At 36.3% G+C, this 18,029-nt stretch overlaps 1 protein-coding gene across 1 annotated transcript in view; it reads left to right on the plus strand.

Moving 5' to 3' along the window:
- ROBO2 (roundabout guidance receptor 2) overlaps positions 1 to 18,029 on the plus strand; it is a 600,254-nt gene that overhangs the window by 559,103 nt on the left and 23,122 nt on the right. The window contains exons 24-25 of the mRNA XM_042998321.1: positions 8,119 to 8,379; positions 13,025 to 13,230. Of these exons, the coding sequence (XP_042854255.1) occupies positions 8,119 to 8,379; positions 13,025 to 13,230 (467 nt within the window). The remainder of the gene's footprint in view (positions 1 to 8,118; positions 8,380 to 13,024; positions 13,231 to 18,029) is intronic.

Genomic DNA, 18,029 nt, shown 5'->3' on the forward strand with positions numbered 1-18,029 from the left:
GAGACAGAGAGAGAACCAGTGGTGGAAGGGCAAAGAGAGAGAAAGAATCCCAAGCCGGCTTTGTGCTATCAGCACAGAAACTGATGTGGGGCATGATTGCACCAACTGTAAGATCACGAGCTGAGTTGAGATCAAAGTCAGATGCTTAACCGATTAAGCCATCCAGGTGCCCCAAGGTTTTCTTGAAACACAAACAGCAAAAAGTGTAGATGTCACCTCTTGGTTTTTAATAATTTTTATTTTAACAATCAAGAATTCTTGGGGCGCCTGGGTGGCTCAGTCGGTTAAGCGTCCGACTTTGGCTCAGGTCATGATCTCACGGTCCGTGGGTTCGAGCCCCGCGTCGGGCTCTGTGCTGACAGCTCGGAGCCTGGAGCCTGTTTCGGATTCTGTGTCTCCCTCTTTCTCTGCCCCTCCCCTGTTCATGCTCTGTCTCTGTCTCAAAAATAAATAAATGTTAAAAAAATTAAAAAAAAAGAATTCTGCAACTCTACTTCTTATGGAGATACATAGTTTTTATTTTTGTTGTTTTTAATATATCATAATTGAGAACTTATTCAACACACATTTTTTTTTTCAAGTACATAACAAGTGCTAAGCCCAGTGTCAGGAAGAAACGCAACAGAAATGAAAGAAACAAACACACAGTTATTCAGGAAGATCTCATCTCTGATCTAGGGAGTCACAGGAGTGGTAGGTAGATAACAGAAAACACACACACACACACACACACACACGCACTATTTTGCATGATAAGCCCTAGATGAGCAATGTATACAAAATAATAATTTGCATTCAGGAAAGGATAACCAAGTATACCAGGTAAAGTTGGAGCCATCTGATAGTTCAGTGTTGAGGTGAATCTTGAATCATTTATTCACAAATAATTGTACCCAGAGTTAGGTGGTTGCTGGATGCCAGCTCTGAGCTTTCTGAAGCAAAAGGAGCAAAGATAACGAGAAGTGGTCCCTAACCTAAAGTAGCCTAGATTCCAGAATAAACTGTTAACAAACGATTACAACTAAATGTTATTAATGTCACCATTTGCTGTGCAGATGGAGAGAATTTTCTGTAGCCAAAGGGGAAAGAATAGAAATAAAAGATGAGGGGCGCCTGGGTGGCGCAGTCGGTTAAGCGTCCGACTTCAGCCAGGTCACGATCTCGCGGTCTGTGAGTTCGAGCCCCGCGTCAGGCTCTGGGCTGATGGCTCGGAGCCTGGAGCCTGTTTCCGATTCTGTGTCTCCCTCTCTCTCTCTGCCCCTCCCCCGTTCATGCTCTGTCTCTCTCTGTCCCAAAAATAAATTAAAAAAAAAAAAAAAGAAAAAAGAAATAAAAGATGAGAATGAAAATGAATAGCCCCATTAGTTTTCCTTCAGTACTTCCCACTCTTCCTTCAAAACCCCATCCTACTCTAGTTAAGGTTACTTGCCTTTCCTTAATTTTCTTATTCCTTAAGCTTCCTCCTCTATTGTAGTCAGTACTACATCACATTGCGTTCTAATTGCTTGTGTGTATCCTTCAGCAACTGGTATGAGATTTGTTGAGTTTGAAATATTCATAGTAGGAGATAATCTGAAGAGGTGTCCTAAGGCCAATTGTGGAGAGTTGTATGTCATATAGGGAGTCTGATAACAAAACTGGTAAATGTTCTGTCATCGATATACCCCTCTCGGCTTGATAAAAATGTATCACGACATATTCACCCTTAGCTATAAATATAATGTATTTTTAATGCATTCATATGATGCCAGGAAGAATTCAGTAAGGATTCAATAGAAATCTGATGCTTTTCTTTGTAGCTACAATTAGAGATTGGCAAGCTTTTGCGGGTGTTGAACTGTATTGTATTTTTATTAGTAATTCGGTATTTGTATCTGGCCTTTAACTAGTTAGTTCACATGCAACATTGATTTGTTGTCATCTTTCTCATTATTTCCCAGGCAAGACAGATAATTTGATGCCTCTTACTTCACTGACAATAAATAAGTAAAAAACCAAACCTACAAACAAAAAACAAAACAAAACAAAACAAATCTTTTCTAGGAATGGTTGGCCCAAAAGACCATTAGTTTGGCATCAGGAGCATTTTCACAATCTTCTTTACGCTACTGCTAGGAAAAGTTGAAATTCCATCACTCAAATAAGATATATATCTATAAATGTGAAGAAAATACTAAAAACAAAGCTACACTTTTGATAACCTTTATAGAATCACTTGTTACTTCCTTGCCCTTCAGAAATGGCCTGACACCTAGCATTTGTTGCTCTGGAATGGATTAAGATATGGATACCTCAGAGATGGTGAAAAGCCCTCCCTGCTGCATCATGTGCTCTGTGTCCCAAATTTCTTTCATCTCTTCTGCCACATCCTTCTCCCAGTCTTTCTTTTATCCTCATCTCTCTATTTTTGTCTTCTTGCTCAAACCTCTGAGATGAATCCCATATTCAGTTTTGCCTATGTTTTGCATTGGTGGAGTTTGCTCTCACCCGTTCTAGATTACCTTTGTAGAAAAGACTGAAAGTGATGATAAGCACCCATTCTATTTAAGAAGAGCTACTGGAAAATATTTTAGTCATTTAATACATTATGCAATGTGTTTGTATAATTTTTGGTTAGGCTCTCTTTTGCCTGATGGTATTTGAATAACAAAAAAATGAGTTGAGTGCAACTAATTACAATTTTTTTCTATGTAAACTTAACATATGATACATATAACATTATTTCTTGTTTCTCTTATGCTGTCTACATATTTTCATTCCTCATGTATGTTCTCTTTATTTTTTTTTAATATATGAAATTTATTGTCAAATTGGTTTCCATACAACACCCAGTGCTCATCCCAAAAGGTGCCGTCCTCAATACCCATCACCCACCCTCCCCTCCCTCCCACCCCCCATCAACCCTCAGTTTGTTCTCAGTTTTTAACAGTCTCTTATGCTTTGGCTCTCTCCCACTCTAACCTCTTTTTTTTTTCCTTCCCCTCCCCCATGGGTTTCTGTTAAGTTTCTCAGGATCCACATAAGAGTGAAACCATATGGTATCTGTCTTTCTCTGTATGGCTTATTTCACTTAGCATCACACTCTCCAGTTCCATCCACGTTGCTACAAAAGGCCATATTTCATTCTTTCTCATTGCCACGTAGTATTCCATTGTGTATATAAACCACAATTTCTTTATCCATTCATCAGTTGATGGACATTTAGGCTCTTTCCGTAATTTGGCTATTGTTGAGAGTGCTGCTATAAACATTGGGGTACAAGTGCCCCTATGTATGTTCTCTTTAGATTATTAGCAGCAAGGATAGTTTACTACTTATGAAGTAGGGTAATTTTAGAGAATAATTAAAGATTGAATATATAAACATGTTCTTTATTTATTCAAATGTAGGAAATCCCTTGCAATAAGCCAACGTAAACAAAGGAAATACATGCTCTAACTTACGGAACAAAAAAAAATGTGATATTTTATGGAGTAAATTTTTTTTAATGTTTATTTATTTTTGAGAGAGAGAGACAGAGACAGAGCATGAGCAGGGGAGGGGCAGAGAGAGAGGGAGACACAGAATCTGAAGCAGGCTCCAGGCTCTGAGCTGTCAGCACAGAGCCCATCTCAGAGCTTGAACTCACAGACTGTGAGATCATGACCTGAGCTGAAGTTGTAACTCAACCGACTGAGCCACCCAGGCACCCCTGGAGTAAATTTAATTATAACTATGGATGAAGTATAATAGCACTCACATTTCATACTTGAAAATGGGCAGGTGTTTCATTTTTGTCCTTTTTTTTTTAGGATTCTTATATATATTTTTGTTTGACTTTATAATATACCATTTAAAGTCAAAAATTAAGTTAATAAAAGAAACCTAAACATCCTGTTTTTTTTAATTTCAATATAATTAACATATAATGTAATTTTAGTTTCAGATGTACAATATACTGACTCAACAATTCCATTCAACACCTAGTGCTCATCACAAGTGCACGCCTTAATCTACATCACCTATTTCACCCATATCCCCATGCACCTCCCCTCTGGTAACCATCAGTTTGTTCTCTACAACTAAGAGTGTTTCTTGGTTCGTCTCTTTCTCTCCTTTTTTTCTTCCCTTTGCTCATTTGTTTTGTTTCTTGAATTCCACATATGAGTGAAATCATATGGCATTTATCTTTCTCTGACTGACTTACTTCATTATACTTGCATTATGCTCTGTACCTCTATCCATGTCATTGAACATCATGAGTGTTTTTATTAATGAATCAATTTATGTGTTTTCATTTCAAATCAATAAATAGGCTTTTCATCTACTATTTTTAAAGTATTATGGCAGGTGTGGCCAAACAGAAGTAATTCAATGCCATAATTTTAATATAGCATAAATCCACTTGAGGAAAAGACACTATCAACATGTGCAAGGTTAAATTCTAAAATAAATTAGACAATAGTTAAATAAACCAATGTTGGAAATGGCATAACATTGTGCATAATCAATTTCCAAGTAAATGTGCAAAAATGTCAGTTCAAGTTCAGAAGAGTAATATATCAGTGCTAGTTGGCCTTATCAGGGCAATCTTTATAAAAATATGGGATATAGCCTGTGGCTTGAAGGATCCATAAGATTAAGGTAGATGAAATTGGAGGAGTTCAGCTTATTCAAAATAAGTTGAATTCTTTAAACTAATAGACCAGAATGGAAAAGTATATTTAAAAAAATAATAAGGAGGAGGAGGAGAAAGAGCGGTAGAAGGAATAGGAGAAGAAGGAAACCAATTTATTTTGAGTAGGAGATTCTCGTTGAGAAACTGGAAAACCCATCTAAAAAGATTGAGGCTTAGACATATATAATGGACAGAATAGAATAAACAGAAATGAATATTTTATTCAAACAATTCTCATGATCTCATAGACCAGTTTGTAAGTGGCGTGAGGGATTGATTAGTGGATGGGAAAAACTGGAAGCACTGAATCCAGCTGGGGCCTTGAGTTGCAAACTTTGTACACAAAAGAACCTTTTTTTTTTAATGAAATCTAACTCTGATCTCCAACATATAAAACAGGTCAAAATGGCATCGTTTTGGAGCAATGTATTTTTTTCAAGTCAGAGAAGTACTTACCTAGTCAATAGATGAGAATACAAATTTAACCAATGGAATTTCCTAATACAAAACAAAAATTGTTGTCTGTAACATATTTAAGTGTGCCTGTTTATACTACAATATAAACAATATTTTGAAGGGATATTCCTATCAGAGTGTAACAGGGCGTCCAAACAAGGTCTTCAGTTTACAACTCACTGAGGTAGATTATTGAGGTAGCCTCAACAAAAGAGGTAAATTGGCAGCTAAAGCTGATATTATTCCCGGTAAAAAAACCTCTCAGGATAACTATCCATCACCTACAGTCCTTCTCAGGACTGATGAGGCCCTGCATGATCTGGCACATCCTCACCTCTCCTGCCTCATCTCTGGGCAACTCCCTTTATTTTCCAGCTCTTACCAGTTAGGGAACTATGTGAGTTCTTCAAATATTGTTATCTTTTCTCTTTCTCTGGGCCACCAAATGTGTTACTTAGAATATCCCCTTTTTCTGTGGTCTGCATAGCCTTGTCCTACCCCAAAACTAGTTTCACTCTCCCTCCTCCCTGTTTCTATAGTACTTGGCATTGTTGATTATTTGCTTAGTATCAGTCTGCCCCACCGGATTGCATGCTCTGTAAGTAGATGCAGTTACCTAGCACATGGCTATCAAGTACATGGATTATCGATTCAAGGATTTTTTAAATAGACTTTATTTGTCAGATCAGATTTAGGTTAACTACAAAACTGAGCAAAAAGTACAGAGATTTCCCCTATACCCCCTACCCCCAGAGATGCATAACCTCAGTCACTACCCATGTTTCCCTCTAAAGTGATACACTGTTAAATTGATGAACCTACATTGATATATCAGTATCACCCAATGTCCATGGTTTGCATTAGGATTCATTCTTAGAGTTGTATATTCTGTGTGCTTGGACAAATGTACACTGAGATGCATCTACCATTATCATATCATAGAGAGCAGTTTCATTGTCATAAAAATCCTTCATTCTCCGCCTGTTCATCCCTCCCTTCCCTTAACTTCTGGCAACCTCTGATCTTTTCACCATCTCCATAGTCTTGCCTTTTCCAAAATGTCATATACTTGGAATTATACAGTACATAGCCTTTTCTGATTGGCTTCCTTCACTTAGTAATGTGTATATAATTTTCCATTAATTCTTTTCATGGCTTGGTAGTTCATGTCTTTTTGACACTGAATAATATTCCATTATTTGGAAAATTTTCAAATTTTGCCTATGGATGAATTTTGTCACAGTTTATCCATTCACCTACTGAAGGAGATTTTGATTGCTTCTAAGTTTTGGCAATTATGAATAAAGCTGCTAGAAACATCCATGTGTAGTTTTTTTTTAATAAATTCAGCTTTAAACGGTACATGAAGACACTTGAGTAAAAATATTCGAGAATCATCTAGACATTTACAAATTAGGATTTGTTAGGGAGGTCAGGACTACATATATACACTTGTAATAGTCATCTATTTTTAGTTTCTTTAATGAAACTTCTATATGGTAGATACTGTATCAGGTGCTAGAAATGCAAAGTTGAAAATGATGGAGCTCTAAGTTTAAAGAGCTCGTAGAATAGTAGGAGAAAATAGACATGAAACAAGTAATCCCAATATAATATGGGGAGTACCACAATGTAAGTATTTTGGAGTTGCAATCAATTACATATGGCAGAGGCAGAGAATACCTCATAAAAGTGACAACATTTGAACTGAACCCGAAGGAAGAACTGGAACTCACAGGCAGATGATTTGAGAATAGTCATATACAGGCCCAGAGTTTAGAAAAAAATATACAGTAGGCTGATGTTGGGGAAATAGGTAGAAAGATAGGTTGATCAGATGGGAAAGGGTTTTTTTTTTTTTTTTAGTTCCTCCTATTGAATTTGAACTTTTTTTATAATAGTGATAATCACTCAATAATTCAAAGCCTAGGTATAATGTGAATGAAGATTTTAGAAATATAATCCCATTGTCTGCATGGAAGATAGGATAGAAGAGACGGAGATGAAATCCCAGGAGACTAGGAAAGCAAGTTAATGAGCTAGTTCACATCAGAAGGATTCTGATCTGTGATTATGAAAGTAGAGGTGAAGTATTGGAGAAAGATTCAGTAGAAGTGGAATTTATAGGACATTCAATAATATTACATTCAATACATATTTTATTCAATGATATTATTTATCCCATTCTTAAGTCTCCTTTTTAAAGCATACTGGGATCTTTCTGATTTATGAAAATGATAGTATATGGAGAAGGTACAAATAGAAATGCCACTGATGTTGTGTCACAATGAAAACTGTTTGGGCTAATTTTCTATATTCCCTTACCAGAGTCCCTAAAAAAAATACTCTCTTTAGAAGTTGTTATTTTTCTTTTTAATATGTATTTTTGCAGGCTAGCTTTTGAACGTCTGTTTTATAGATACAGGCAAGCATGAGTTTTTACTGAGGAAGTTAGAGAATCAGGAGCATCAAAGGGCCATTGAATCCATTTCGTAGCACAAAGTCTTAAAGACTGACATGTCATATGGAGTGAAAGGTTAGCATAGATCTAGAATAAAAGTAAAATTCTCAGACACTTCTTTGATGATCAATATTGGCATACACAGGGATGAACAGGAGAAGAAAGTAATTAAATCTACAAGCACTAAGGCACTAAATTAATTCATTAATTGTCTGTAATTAGCAATTTGGCTTTTCCACATGAGTAAGTTTGTTAGGAAGTTATTGCCTTTTGTAACTGTGGGGTAACAATTAGCTAATAAGATCTTGTAAGAATAGATTGAGATATTGAGATAGCAGTAGTAATTGTGAGTAGAAATTAAGATAACAGCCAGGTGATTTACCATGGTCCCACCAACAAACTGAAATCAGGACAAAATAAATAGAGAGAACGTTTTAGGTGCTGTTGTTCCCATGGTGGTTGTTATTTATTGCCAGTATGATTGTGTGTATGTGTATGTGGATGTATGTGTTGATAGAGTTTATATTTTCTCACTTGATTTCAGTTATGACAGCGATAGCTGGTGTCCGCCATTACCCGTGCAAACATACTTACACCAGGGTATGGAAGATGAACTGGAAGAAGATGATGATCGTGTCCCGACACCTCCAGTCCGAGGCGTGGCTTCTTCGCCTGCTATTTCCTTTGGACAGCAGTCCACTGCAACCCTCACTCCATCCCCACGGGAAGAGATGCAGCCCATGCTGCAGGCTCACCTGGACGAGCTGACCAGAGCCTATCAGTTTGATATAGCAAAGCAAACATGGTATGTATTCTTGTTAGGACAGGAGACCCATGCCTTCAGCACAGGGACAGAGGAGGTGTTCTTTTGCAAGAAATTCATAAGGAGTTCTCATATAACTATACAGCTGAGGTTAGAAATTCTTCTTTGCAGTTCCTCTATCATCTGCATAAAGAAATTGACCAAGAAAATGTTAAATAACTGGATCAAAGTCATATAACTGGTTAAGGAGTGACCCGGAGCAAGAATTCAGATCTGCTGAATTGCATGCTAAAGTGCTTTTGGCTACACCAGAATCTTTTCTGATTTACAGTTTAGCTTCGATTAGCTTATCCTTGAACTCACTTCCAGTGCTACAATATAAGGCTCCTTTTGGATTGTTCAAAGTGCCTGTGATTAATTCTGTATGTGGTCATGAATATGTAAATGTAAGCTTCTACAAATCACATATGGTCAGTTATTCAAAGATCCTTGGGCTGAATAAAATGAGACAGGAAGAAAAAACAGCAATATTAGTAACAGTAAGTGCATTAAAAAATAAAACCTAGAATAACCAAATTCCTTTTTTCTAATCAACTCATAACCTTTCCTTAGGTATTGATGGCAATCTACTTAGATATCCTGTGCAAGCATGGAAAAAATACAAGTGGGACCGGCTCTCACAATTTTGTACAATCGTTTTTTTTTTGTCTGTTTGTTCTGTTTTGTTTTTTATGTGCGCTCTCTTCTCTCAAATAGTGACATATAAGTCTGACTCTTGAAAATGAAATCTCAGTGACATACCTCTGATTATCTTCTGTTGATTTCCACGATGTACTTGAAGTTAATTTTTTATGAAATAGTATTTGCTTTTTTTGACAGTCTTAGTTACTGGGATAGTTGATAATGAGATATATCTCATTCTCAGTGTTGAACTATTTATTTTAAAAATACAGCAAAATGTACAAAGAGATACTAAAACCAAGAGTATTATTTAAAGCTTCTTATGAGCATAGGATCTTTTCTTAGAACCAGAGGTTTTTAAACATTTTTTTCTCAATCATCAGATATGTTTTCAAAGGTCAAAGCAAATCTGTTAAACAGTATTATTTTGCATCAGGCTGCTTCATAAAATACCACTATTTGAGTTGAAGCCGACTGCTTTAAGAGCCAGAGGATTTCCTTCAGTTTAATGTGGCCATGTACTTCAGTAATTTAAGACACAGATTATAGCTTAGGTGTTCCCAAATTCACCTGCATTTCACCTGGATAACCTTAAAATATATTGATGTGTAGTCCCCACTCTCAGATATTCCAGATTGCCTGATCGGGGATTTGACTGAGGGCAGTTGAGGTTGGGACAAGTAGCACTGTCACTACTTACAAGCTATATGACACTGAGCAACTTAACATTTCTGTGCTTCAGTCTCCCATTTGTAAAATGATGATGATAATACAATTAGCTCATTAAGAGCATAGTCTCTAAGACCACTTGGTTTCAGTAATTCACTAGAAAGAACTATAGAACTCACTGAATGCCATTATACTGAAAGTTACGGTCTATTATATTGAAAAGATACAGATTAAAATCAGCCAAGAGAAGAGAGGCACAGGACAGAGTCTGGGAAGGTTCCAAAGGTAGAGCTTCCAGTCGCCCTCTCCCAAAGGAGTTGTGGAAAGCATTACTTTCCCACCAACAACGTGTGACAATATGCATGGAGTATTACCAACCAGGGAAACTCACGTGAACCTTGAGCTTCATGGTCTTTCTTGCACCTTTGTCATAGACATTGTTAGCTATCTGCATGGCTGACCTCAGTCTCTAGCTCCTCCAGAACGCAAACTGATACCATGTGACTAAAAGCCCCTACCATAAATCACGTTATTGGACTCTCTGGAAAAGCCTAAGATTACCAGGTGAACAAGACACTTCTATCAGGTAGGATATTCTAGAACTTAGAGATTATCTCCCTGGAGCACATGACAAAAGCCTAGCTTTTCTTTGGGCAAGGTCAAATTCTTTATTACACATCATATTGTGTGAGAATTAAATGAGTTCTTCCTGGCTTAGTCAGTAGAGCATGTGACTCTTGATCTCGAGGTTATGAGTTCGAGCCCCACATTGGATGTTAGAGATTACTAAAAATAACATCTTTAAAAAAAAGAATTTAATGAGTTTCCTCATATACAAGACTAAGTACAGTATCTAGCTGTAATATAGCTGCTATTCAGAAGAGCTTGGGTTTTCACTTAAATTGTTCACTGCTGTATTTCCACCCTTAGAAGAGCACTACCCTTAGTGAGTGTTGCACAGATATATGCTAAATGAGTGAACAAACTAGTTCTTCTTTACCTGCTCCAAGTACCCATAGGGAAAACCCTGTTTCTTTCTCTGAGTATGTTTCTGTTCAGTCCAACAATCCTCCAGAGTGTCACTGCTGACTCCCTATGTAAAAGTTATGAACCTCTATGTACTCACACAGGATCTCACCCTTCAGGAATGGAATATGCTCCTCATCTGAGCTGTACATCAACATCACAGGAGAAATATTTAAGAAATAATAATTCCTAGGATCCACCTCCAGGGACTCTGTATATATTGACCCATGTAGTGCATAGCACAGTGCTTGTCACTAGAAGATATTTGTAAATGTTTTGCACCCTCTTCCTATTTTAGTTTATCTCCTAATTCTGCTGAATTCAAGAAATATGTTTTTTTTTTTACATTAATGTATATTTGTTCCATTCAAGAGGTGTCAGCAATGATGTAAGACTAGAATGTCAGTTTATTTGGTACCTTCCAGGACCAAAGTGCACACCATTAGAGAAGGAATCATATATGTAAATATCACCTTGTATTCTCTTGCTCATGACTTGACTCAGTCCATTCTTGATTCACAAACAGAATTTGAGGCAACATTTACAGGATGTCATCATCAACACTCAAGATATTCTGCATTGGTAGTTAAGAGACTTTCTGATTTTTACATAAATGAGCTATAATGAATGTCAGATGATGACTTGGGACCTCATATTCCTGACCCATTAAGTTAAAGATGTGCACTTGATGATATTGAGGTGGCTTCTGGAACTAACATCTTAAGGGTTTTTTTCCATTGAAAAATTTATAATGTTGCTAACATTGGAGTTGGTTGCCAGTTCAAGAATGCATTTGGGAGAGGGATGTTAAATAAATTCTGGACGAGTGAAATAATTGCCCCCAAAATGCAGGTATTAAAAATAACCTTGTATTTCTAATTCAAAATCTTTGGGTGAAAATGCATAACACTTATACATCTGCCTTAAATAGCCAACGTCTTTTAAATACTTTGTATTAAGGCAAAAAAAAAAAAAAAAGATTTACTGTATTAAGATATGTGGTATATTCACTCCCTAATGACAGGAACAAATAACAACTAACAAGTAACAAATAAGAATGACATATATACATATGTCATATGTATGTCATATGTATATATGTCATTCTTTGTTATATATATATGTGATACATGTATATGTCATTTTTATTTGTTATATATATATGTTATATATATGCCATTTTTATTTGTTATACATATATATAATGACATTTTATAATTGAGAAGAAAATATTTTTTTCTTAGTGTTTATTTTTGAGAAACAGAGCACAAGCAGGGGAGGGGTAGAGAGAGAGAGAGGGAGACACAGAATCCGAAGCAAGCTCCAGACTCCGAGCTGTCAGCACAGAACCCAATGCGGGGCTCGAACTCACGAACCATGAGATCGTGTCCTGAGCTGAAGTCGGAAGCTTAACCAACTGAGCCACCCAGGTGCACCTAGAAGAAATTCTTAAGTAGTCACAAAGCGAATCAACTGAACCTAGAGTCCAACTCTACATATTGCTAACCATACCATTTGAAACAAGTCACTTAAGTTTGAACATCCCTTGGGTAGGTTCTAAGAGCTGAAAATATGAATTCTGTCTACTTCACAAGGCTGAGATTAAAGATACACATGCATTGCAAAGGGTATGTTTAGCACACCTGATATTCTAAACACAGAAAATGCTGAGATGAACCTTTTATGTATTTTAAGTGTTTTAGACTTCAGTAGGTAAAACAGAGGCACAAATAAGTAACCTGAACACAAAGTAGTCATTCCTACTTTAAACTGTGTTAAAGTGGAAACAACCAGTGGCCTGATTCATGGGGGAGCCTGCAGGAAGAAAACCTTGTAGGTCAGGCAGTGTGCTCATGGTTGAGAGAAGGGTTATTGGATTTAACTCTTCATGTGACATCTTTTCTTCATATGGCCTCCACACAGGCTGAATACAACTTCCACACTAAGCTGGAAACAAAATTATTATACTCTTATGGTACAAAAACAAAAACAACTTTAAGTATTTGTGCAAACATTCCTATTCTCCTTTGATGATTTATTTACACAAAAATACTAGGTCTGTATATTTTTTCTCTGTATATTACCCCATGAATACCAATAGAAGAGTGTAATAGTTTATATGGTTATGGTTTTGACTAGTCATGTATACATAGCCCATTGTCTCTTCTGAGAAACCATCATAAGCTCCAAAATTAGTTAATAGAAAGCAAGAAGAAAAAATTAGTCGCTGCAACATGCTGTTTAATTGTAATTATAATTTTGTGGGTTGTTAATGAATTCCCTCTTTTTTTCCCTCCCATTTGAATTCTAGGCACATTCAAAGCAATAATCAACCTCCACAGCCCCCGGTTCCACCATTAGGTTACATGTCCGGAGCCTTGATTTCCGATTTGGAAACAGATGTTCCAGATGATGATGCTGATGATGAGGAAGAAGCTTTAGAAATCCCCAGGCCCCTGAGGGCACTAGAGCAGACACCCGGATCCAGTATGGACAATCTAGACAGCTCTGTGACAGGTAATGTAACTGATTTAATAGGAATAACTGACCTATTTATTACACTCAAATGCATCAAAAATCAAGCACTTTCTTATGTAAGATTTATTCCACTCCAGCTATTTCTATAACATTTTAAATATGTTAATATTAAACACAAAATTCAAAAAGGATTTGGAAATACTTTTGCTTTGCTGCAAAAATGATAAGAAAATTCATGAATTTTAAAAAGCCTTAAAGACATGAAAGAAAACTCAATTATATCCAGGGCTTTCAAGAAAAGTTCACTCTACTGGGGAACCAAGTCTATTACATAAAAAAAAAAAAACCTTGACTTTTAGAAATGATCTATTTTGTATATCAGGAGCAACATACAAAGTGAACGCAATCTCAAAACACTTTTTGATATTTCACTCTGTACAATCGTTCACTGATGAAAATAAGCAAGTCTTCAGAATGAGCCTCTCTAAGGTTGCACAAGGTATTGTGTGGAGAAAATGTATGGCGAGATAAGCCATACATTGACGCATTTCATATCGTTGGATTCGGTAATTGCTCCTCTCCCAAGTAATACAGTTATTTTTGCAGTTTAGTCTTCTGGCGTCCTCTGGCTTTGTTCACTAAGTGAAATGTTGCAGTTGCTACACTCCTAAGATGATCCCAGGACTGCAACCTATTTGAAAGGATTTAAGTTTATCCAATTTTGTTGAAAAAACTTGAATCCTAATGTGTACACAATGAATCTGGGAAAACGTAAAAATGTAGTCTTTCTATTCCAGTAGATATCCATTCTTTGACACACATACATAAATGTCTCTCATGTGACTGTAAAGACGCAACTACCCCAAATGTAGATCTTGCTTTTGCAGGCATTGGGTCTTCTCAGAAAAATCACCCATGTCTCTATTTACCTGGATAATATCATCTTCATCCTAGGAGGCGTGTACCGTGGTCCCATTTAATTCATGTGTATGCTCCCAGCTTGCAAAGGTTTGTCACTCTGACTTGAGCCAACACTGATGGAAACTTCTTTAGGACAGTGATGGAAAAGGATGAGGACCTATATGTTTCCTCTCTATGCCTTCCTGAATAATACAATGTGTGATGCAGCAGCCCACTTTTTTTGTTTTGCTTCTTACCTGGGGGCTGTCTGCTTGCCAGGCTAATTAAGATTTAAGAACTCCAGATATACTGCTGCGATTTGAAATCGAGATCCAACTGAAGGTGGCAAAGCAAAAGTTTGAGTCTTTGAATGCAGAGAGCTAACTTATTAGTGCACTATTATGTTAAGCCCTCTTGCCTGAATTTCCAACATAATCTCCTTCAGGGTAAAATTCTGCATATTTTTGCATATCTCACTAATGATACTGAACTCCTCTCCATTAGGAATGCAGTAAGAATTGCAATAATAGCACACAAAAAAGGGCAGCTATAGCCTATGTAGTCCTTTTATTAAATATTATAATGTCAAAGATGATAAATATATCTATAAATCAGAAGATTGCCATTTCGCACTTTTACATGCTCACCTGTTAGGCTGTCTAATGTGAACATGGTTAAAACCAATCTGCCTTTCTCCTTGTAGCTAGTATACTGTTCATTCCAAATGAAGCTTTTATTGCTAAGAAAACAGTCTGTTTTCCTACTTGAATTCACTGCTTAATTACTGCTGTATATAAAAACCTCAGGGTGTTTAGGTGTGTATTACATGATGAATTTGCCCTATGAATAATGCATCTTCTCAGTGAAAGAAGTTGTGGTTTACAGGAAGTAGCCAAAGGAAACTCTTTTTTTTTCTTTTTTCCTTTTTTCTTTTCTTTTTTTTCTTCTCCTCTTTTTTCCTTTTTTTTTTTTTTTTTTTTTTTTGGCTCTGCAGTAACTTTGTGGGGAAGGTATGACCAAAGATGTAATTTGTTTTGTTTTCTAGTGTATAAGTGTAATGTAAGTAAATATAAATCAAAAGTAAATATATTTTCTTTAAAAAGTGTGTGTGTAGGAAGTGTGAGTGAGGGTGGGATGTGTGTGTGAAAGAATATTGATAGGGTTTGTGATTACAACTGCATGTGTGAGTGTATTTAGGGCTCTGTGTGAGTGTGTGTAGGTGTGTGTGGGTGTAAATAGGATTGTAAGCATATGTGAGTGTGTAAGTGTGTGTGTGTGCACATATGCACATGTAAGCATACATGGGGATGGCCCTAAGGTGAATGTATGTATGGACCAAATGTTACAGAAATCAACATGCTGATGAATATTGTTCTAATGTGTTTATGTTTTCTTCAGACCCTTAAACCTAGTTTAATGGCCTTAATTGAGGTGGGCAGTAAAAACAGACACTGTTGCCATTGGCTTTTTATGTTTCTAAGATGGTAAGTGCCCACAGAGAGGATTCTGATTTTACTGTAATTTACTCAGGGTTCTAAATTCGTACGTGATGTGAGGAATTCAGTCATTACTTTCACCTAAATTCTTTGGTAGAGATTTTCATTTTCATGAAACTAAGAACCATTTTTATTAAATGCGACAAAAAGTTATATTCCATTCCCTGAGACTCTAAATCCAAGCAGAATGATAGTCCAGTGGTAACCCAGAGATGGGCTAAAAAGCCGGTGTGTATTTTACTTGTATATATAACATTCCAACACTTAATCACATTAAGGAATAAGTGCAGAGCCCATCTTTATAAAGAAATAATTATATAAATTCCAGATATTTTCAAAACAACTAAGTAATTTGTGATAGACATCTTAAATTTTGAAATAATGGTCCATGAATGGAAAAGCAAGAAGAAAGGAAAATATCAGCAGTTTCCTATTCCATAATCTCAATGTCTTAGTCTTGTTAGGCTGCTCTAACAAAATGCCATTGACTGGGTGACTTAACAAACATTTATTTCTCACAGTTCTGGAGGCTGGGAAGTCCAAGATCAAGGTGCCAGGAGATTTGGTTCCTGGTGAATTTCTCCTCCTGGCTTACAACCAGGTATCTCCACGCGTGTTCTCAAAAGGCAAAGAGAGACAGCAAGCTCTCTGGTCTCTTTTTAAAAGTTTGCTAATTCTGTCTGATGAACCCACCTTCACGACTTCATCTAAACCTAATTACCTCCCAAAGACCCCACCTCCAAATACTATAACATTAGGGGTTAGGGCTTTTAACACATGAATTTTAGGGAGAAATAAACATTCAGTTTCTAAAACAGTAATGTGGAAAATGTATTTGCAAGTCTACTATATTATTTATTTATTCCTACAACAAACATTTACCAAATGTCTCTTCCTTCCAAACTGTTGGCTAGGAATTTAAATATGATAATAATAATAATGATAATGATAATAATAATAATGCCATCAACAAGAAGAATACTATCTTGTGCATATATAGCCCTTAGTAAGTGCAAGGCACTCTTCAAGCAGTGACCTGATTTTTTGTTGTGACTCCATGAGCTAAGAATGTTGCCTACATATTTAAACAATTGTAAGAGAACATGAAACAAACGAAAAGAGACGGCAAAGATTCAAATATTTGGTATCTGGCACTTTATAGAAAAGTTTGCTGATCCCTGTCCTAAAGTTTTAACATATATTAAATCCCTTACCTATCACAAACCTATTTTAGTTCATATTTTACAGATACGAAAATTGGGTCACAGAGGGGTTTAACATCTTTTAAGGTTATACCCACCTGATAGGTGGCAAAAGAATTTTCAAAATAAGTATCTTACTTTCAAGATAAATGACCATGATCCTTGCTCTGGATATGACCAACTTTTTTTTTCATCTCTGAATTTAACATATTTAAAAGGAAAATGATCTCTCGGTCTATTACCTAACATACAGATCTCTATCTCTGTCTTTCTGTGTCTCTCTTCCTTTCTGCATGCATGCGTGTATGTGTGTACATATATGAATATATATTCATACAAATACAACATATAATTTTATCTCTGGAAACATTAATCCTTCCCCCATGCACTTAATCAAGAGTAAAAAATATTAATTTTTAGCTGTAACCTTTATTACTTATTATCTTACATTTAGTTCTATATTCAGTTATGGTGACTCTCGCTAACAAGAATCATCTGTATCAGCACTTTTTGTGGGGAATCTCATTTTTAATTTATTTATAGCATAATTTAAATCTCTTTGGTAGTAATAAAGTCTAAAGCTATCTTGATTATAGCACATCACACTGATTTGGGCTAGAAAGTAAACGTATAGAATTATTTCAGTCTTTAGGAATATGCTTGCTATATGTCTTCCTAAATGCCAAATCCACCATTTTTGGGCAACAGGGTAGGGAGAGGAGTTAATACTTCTTTCTATATCTTCCATGATGGGAGTCAAGGGTAAGTGTTTCCTGCATTTAATGAGTCCGCCACAGGAAAAAAGAAACAGAAGGCAGTGTGAGAGAGGACAGAAGGAAAATGTCCTGAGCATGAAGCCAAGATTCTAACTGCTTCACTGATCACCAAAAGTACAACCAAGAGGGAAAGCCATGAAGTGAAATGAATAAAAGTTTCCTTAACTGCTGGACCCCACATAAATACCACGGCTGAAAGGAAATCGCGGCTCTATATTTTCTGTATTTTATGTCTTTGGAGGTTTTACTGGAACTCCCAAACCAGATCATTTTGAACACAGTAAAACCTGGCAGCCTCACCACCTTACTCGACCACACAGCTTTTACAGAATTGGCCACTTAAAAGTGTGACCTGATGCCTTGTTTTTGTTGCAAAAACTTAAGGAAAATATTGTAGTACTAGGAGAATTTCAGAGATGATGCCAAAAATAATGAAATCATTATCTTAGACTGTGATGTATTTA

The sequence above is a fragment of the Panthera tigris genome, chromosome C2, assembly GCF_018350195.1.
Source record: "Panthera tigris isolate Pti1 chromosome C2, P.tigris_Pti1_mat1.1, whole genome shotgun sequence".
NCBI lineage: Eukaryota > Metazoa > Chordata > Mammalia > Carnivora > Felidae > Panthera > Panthera tigris.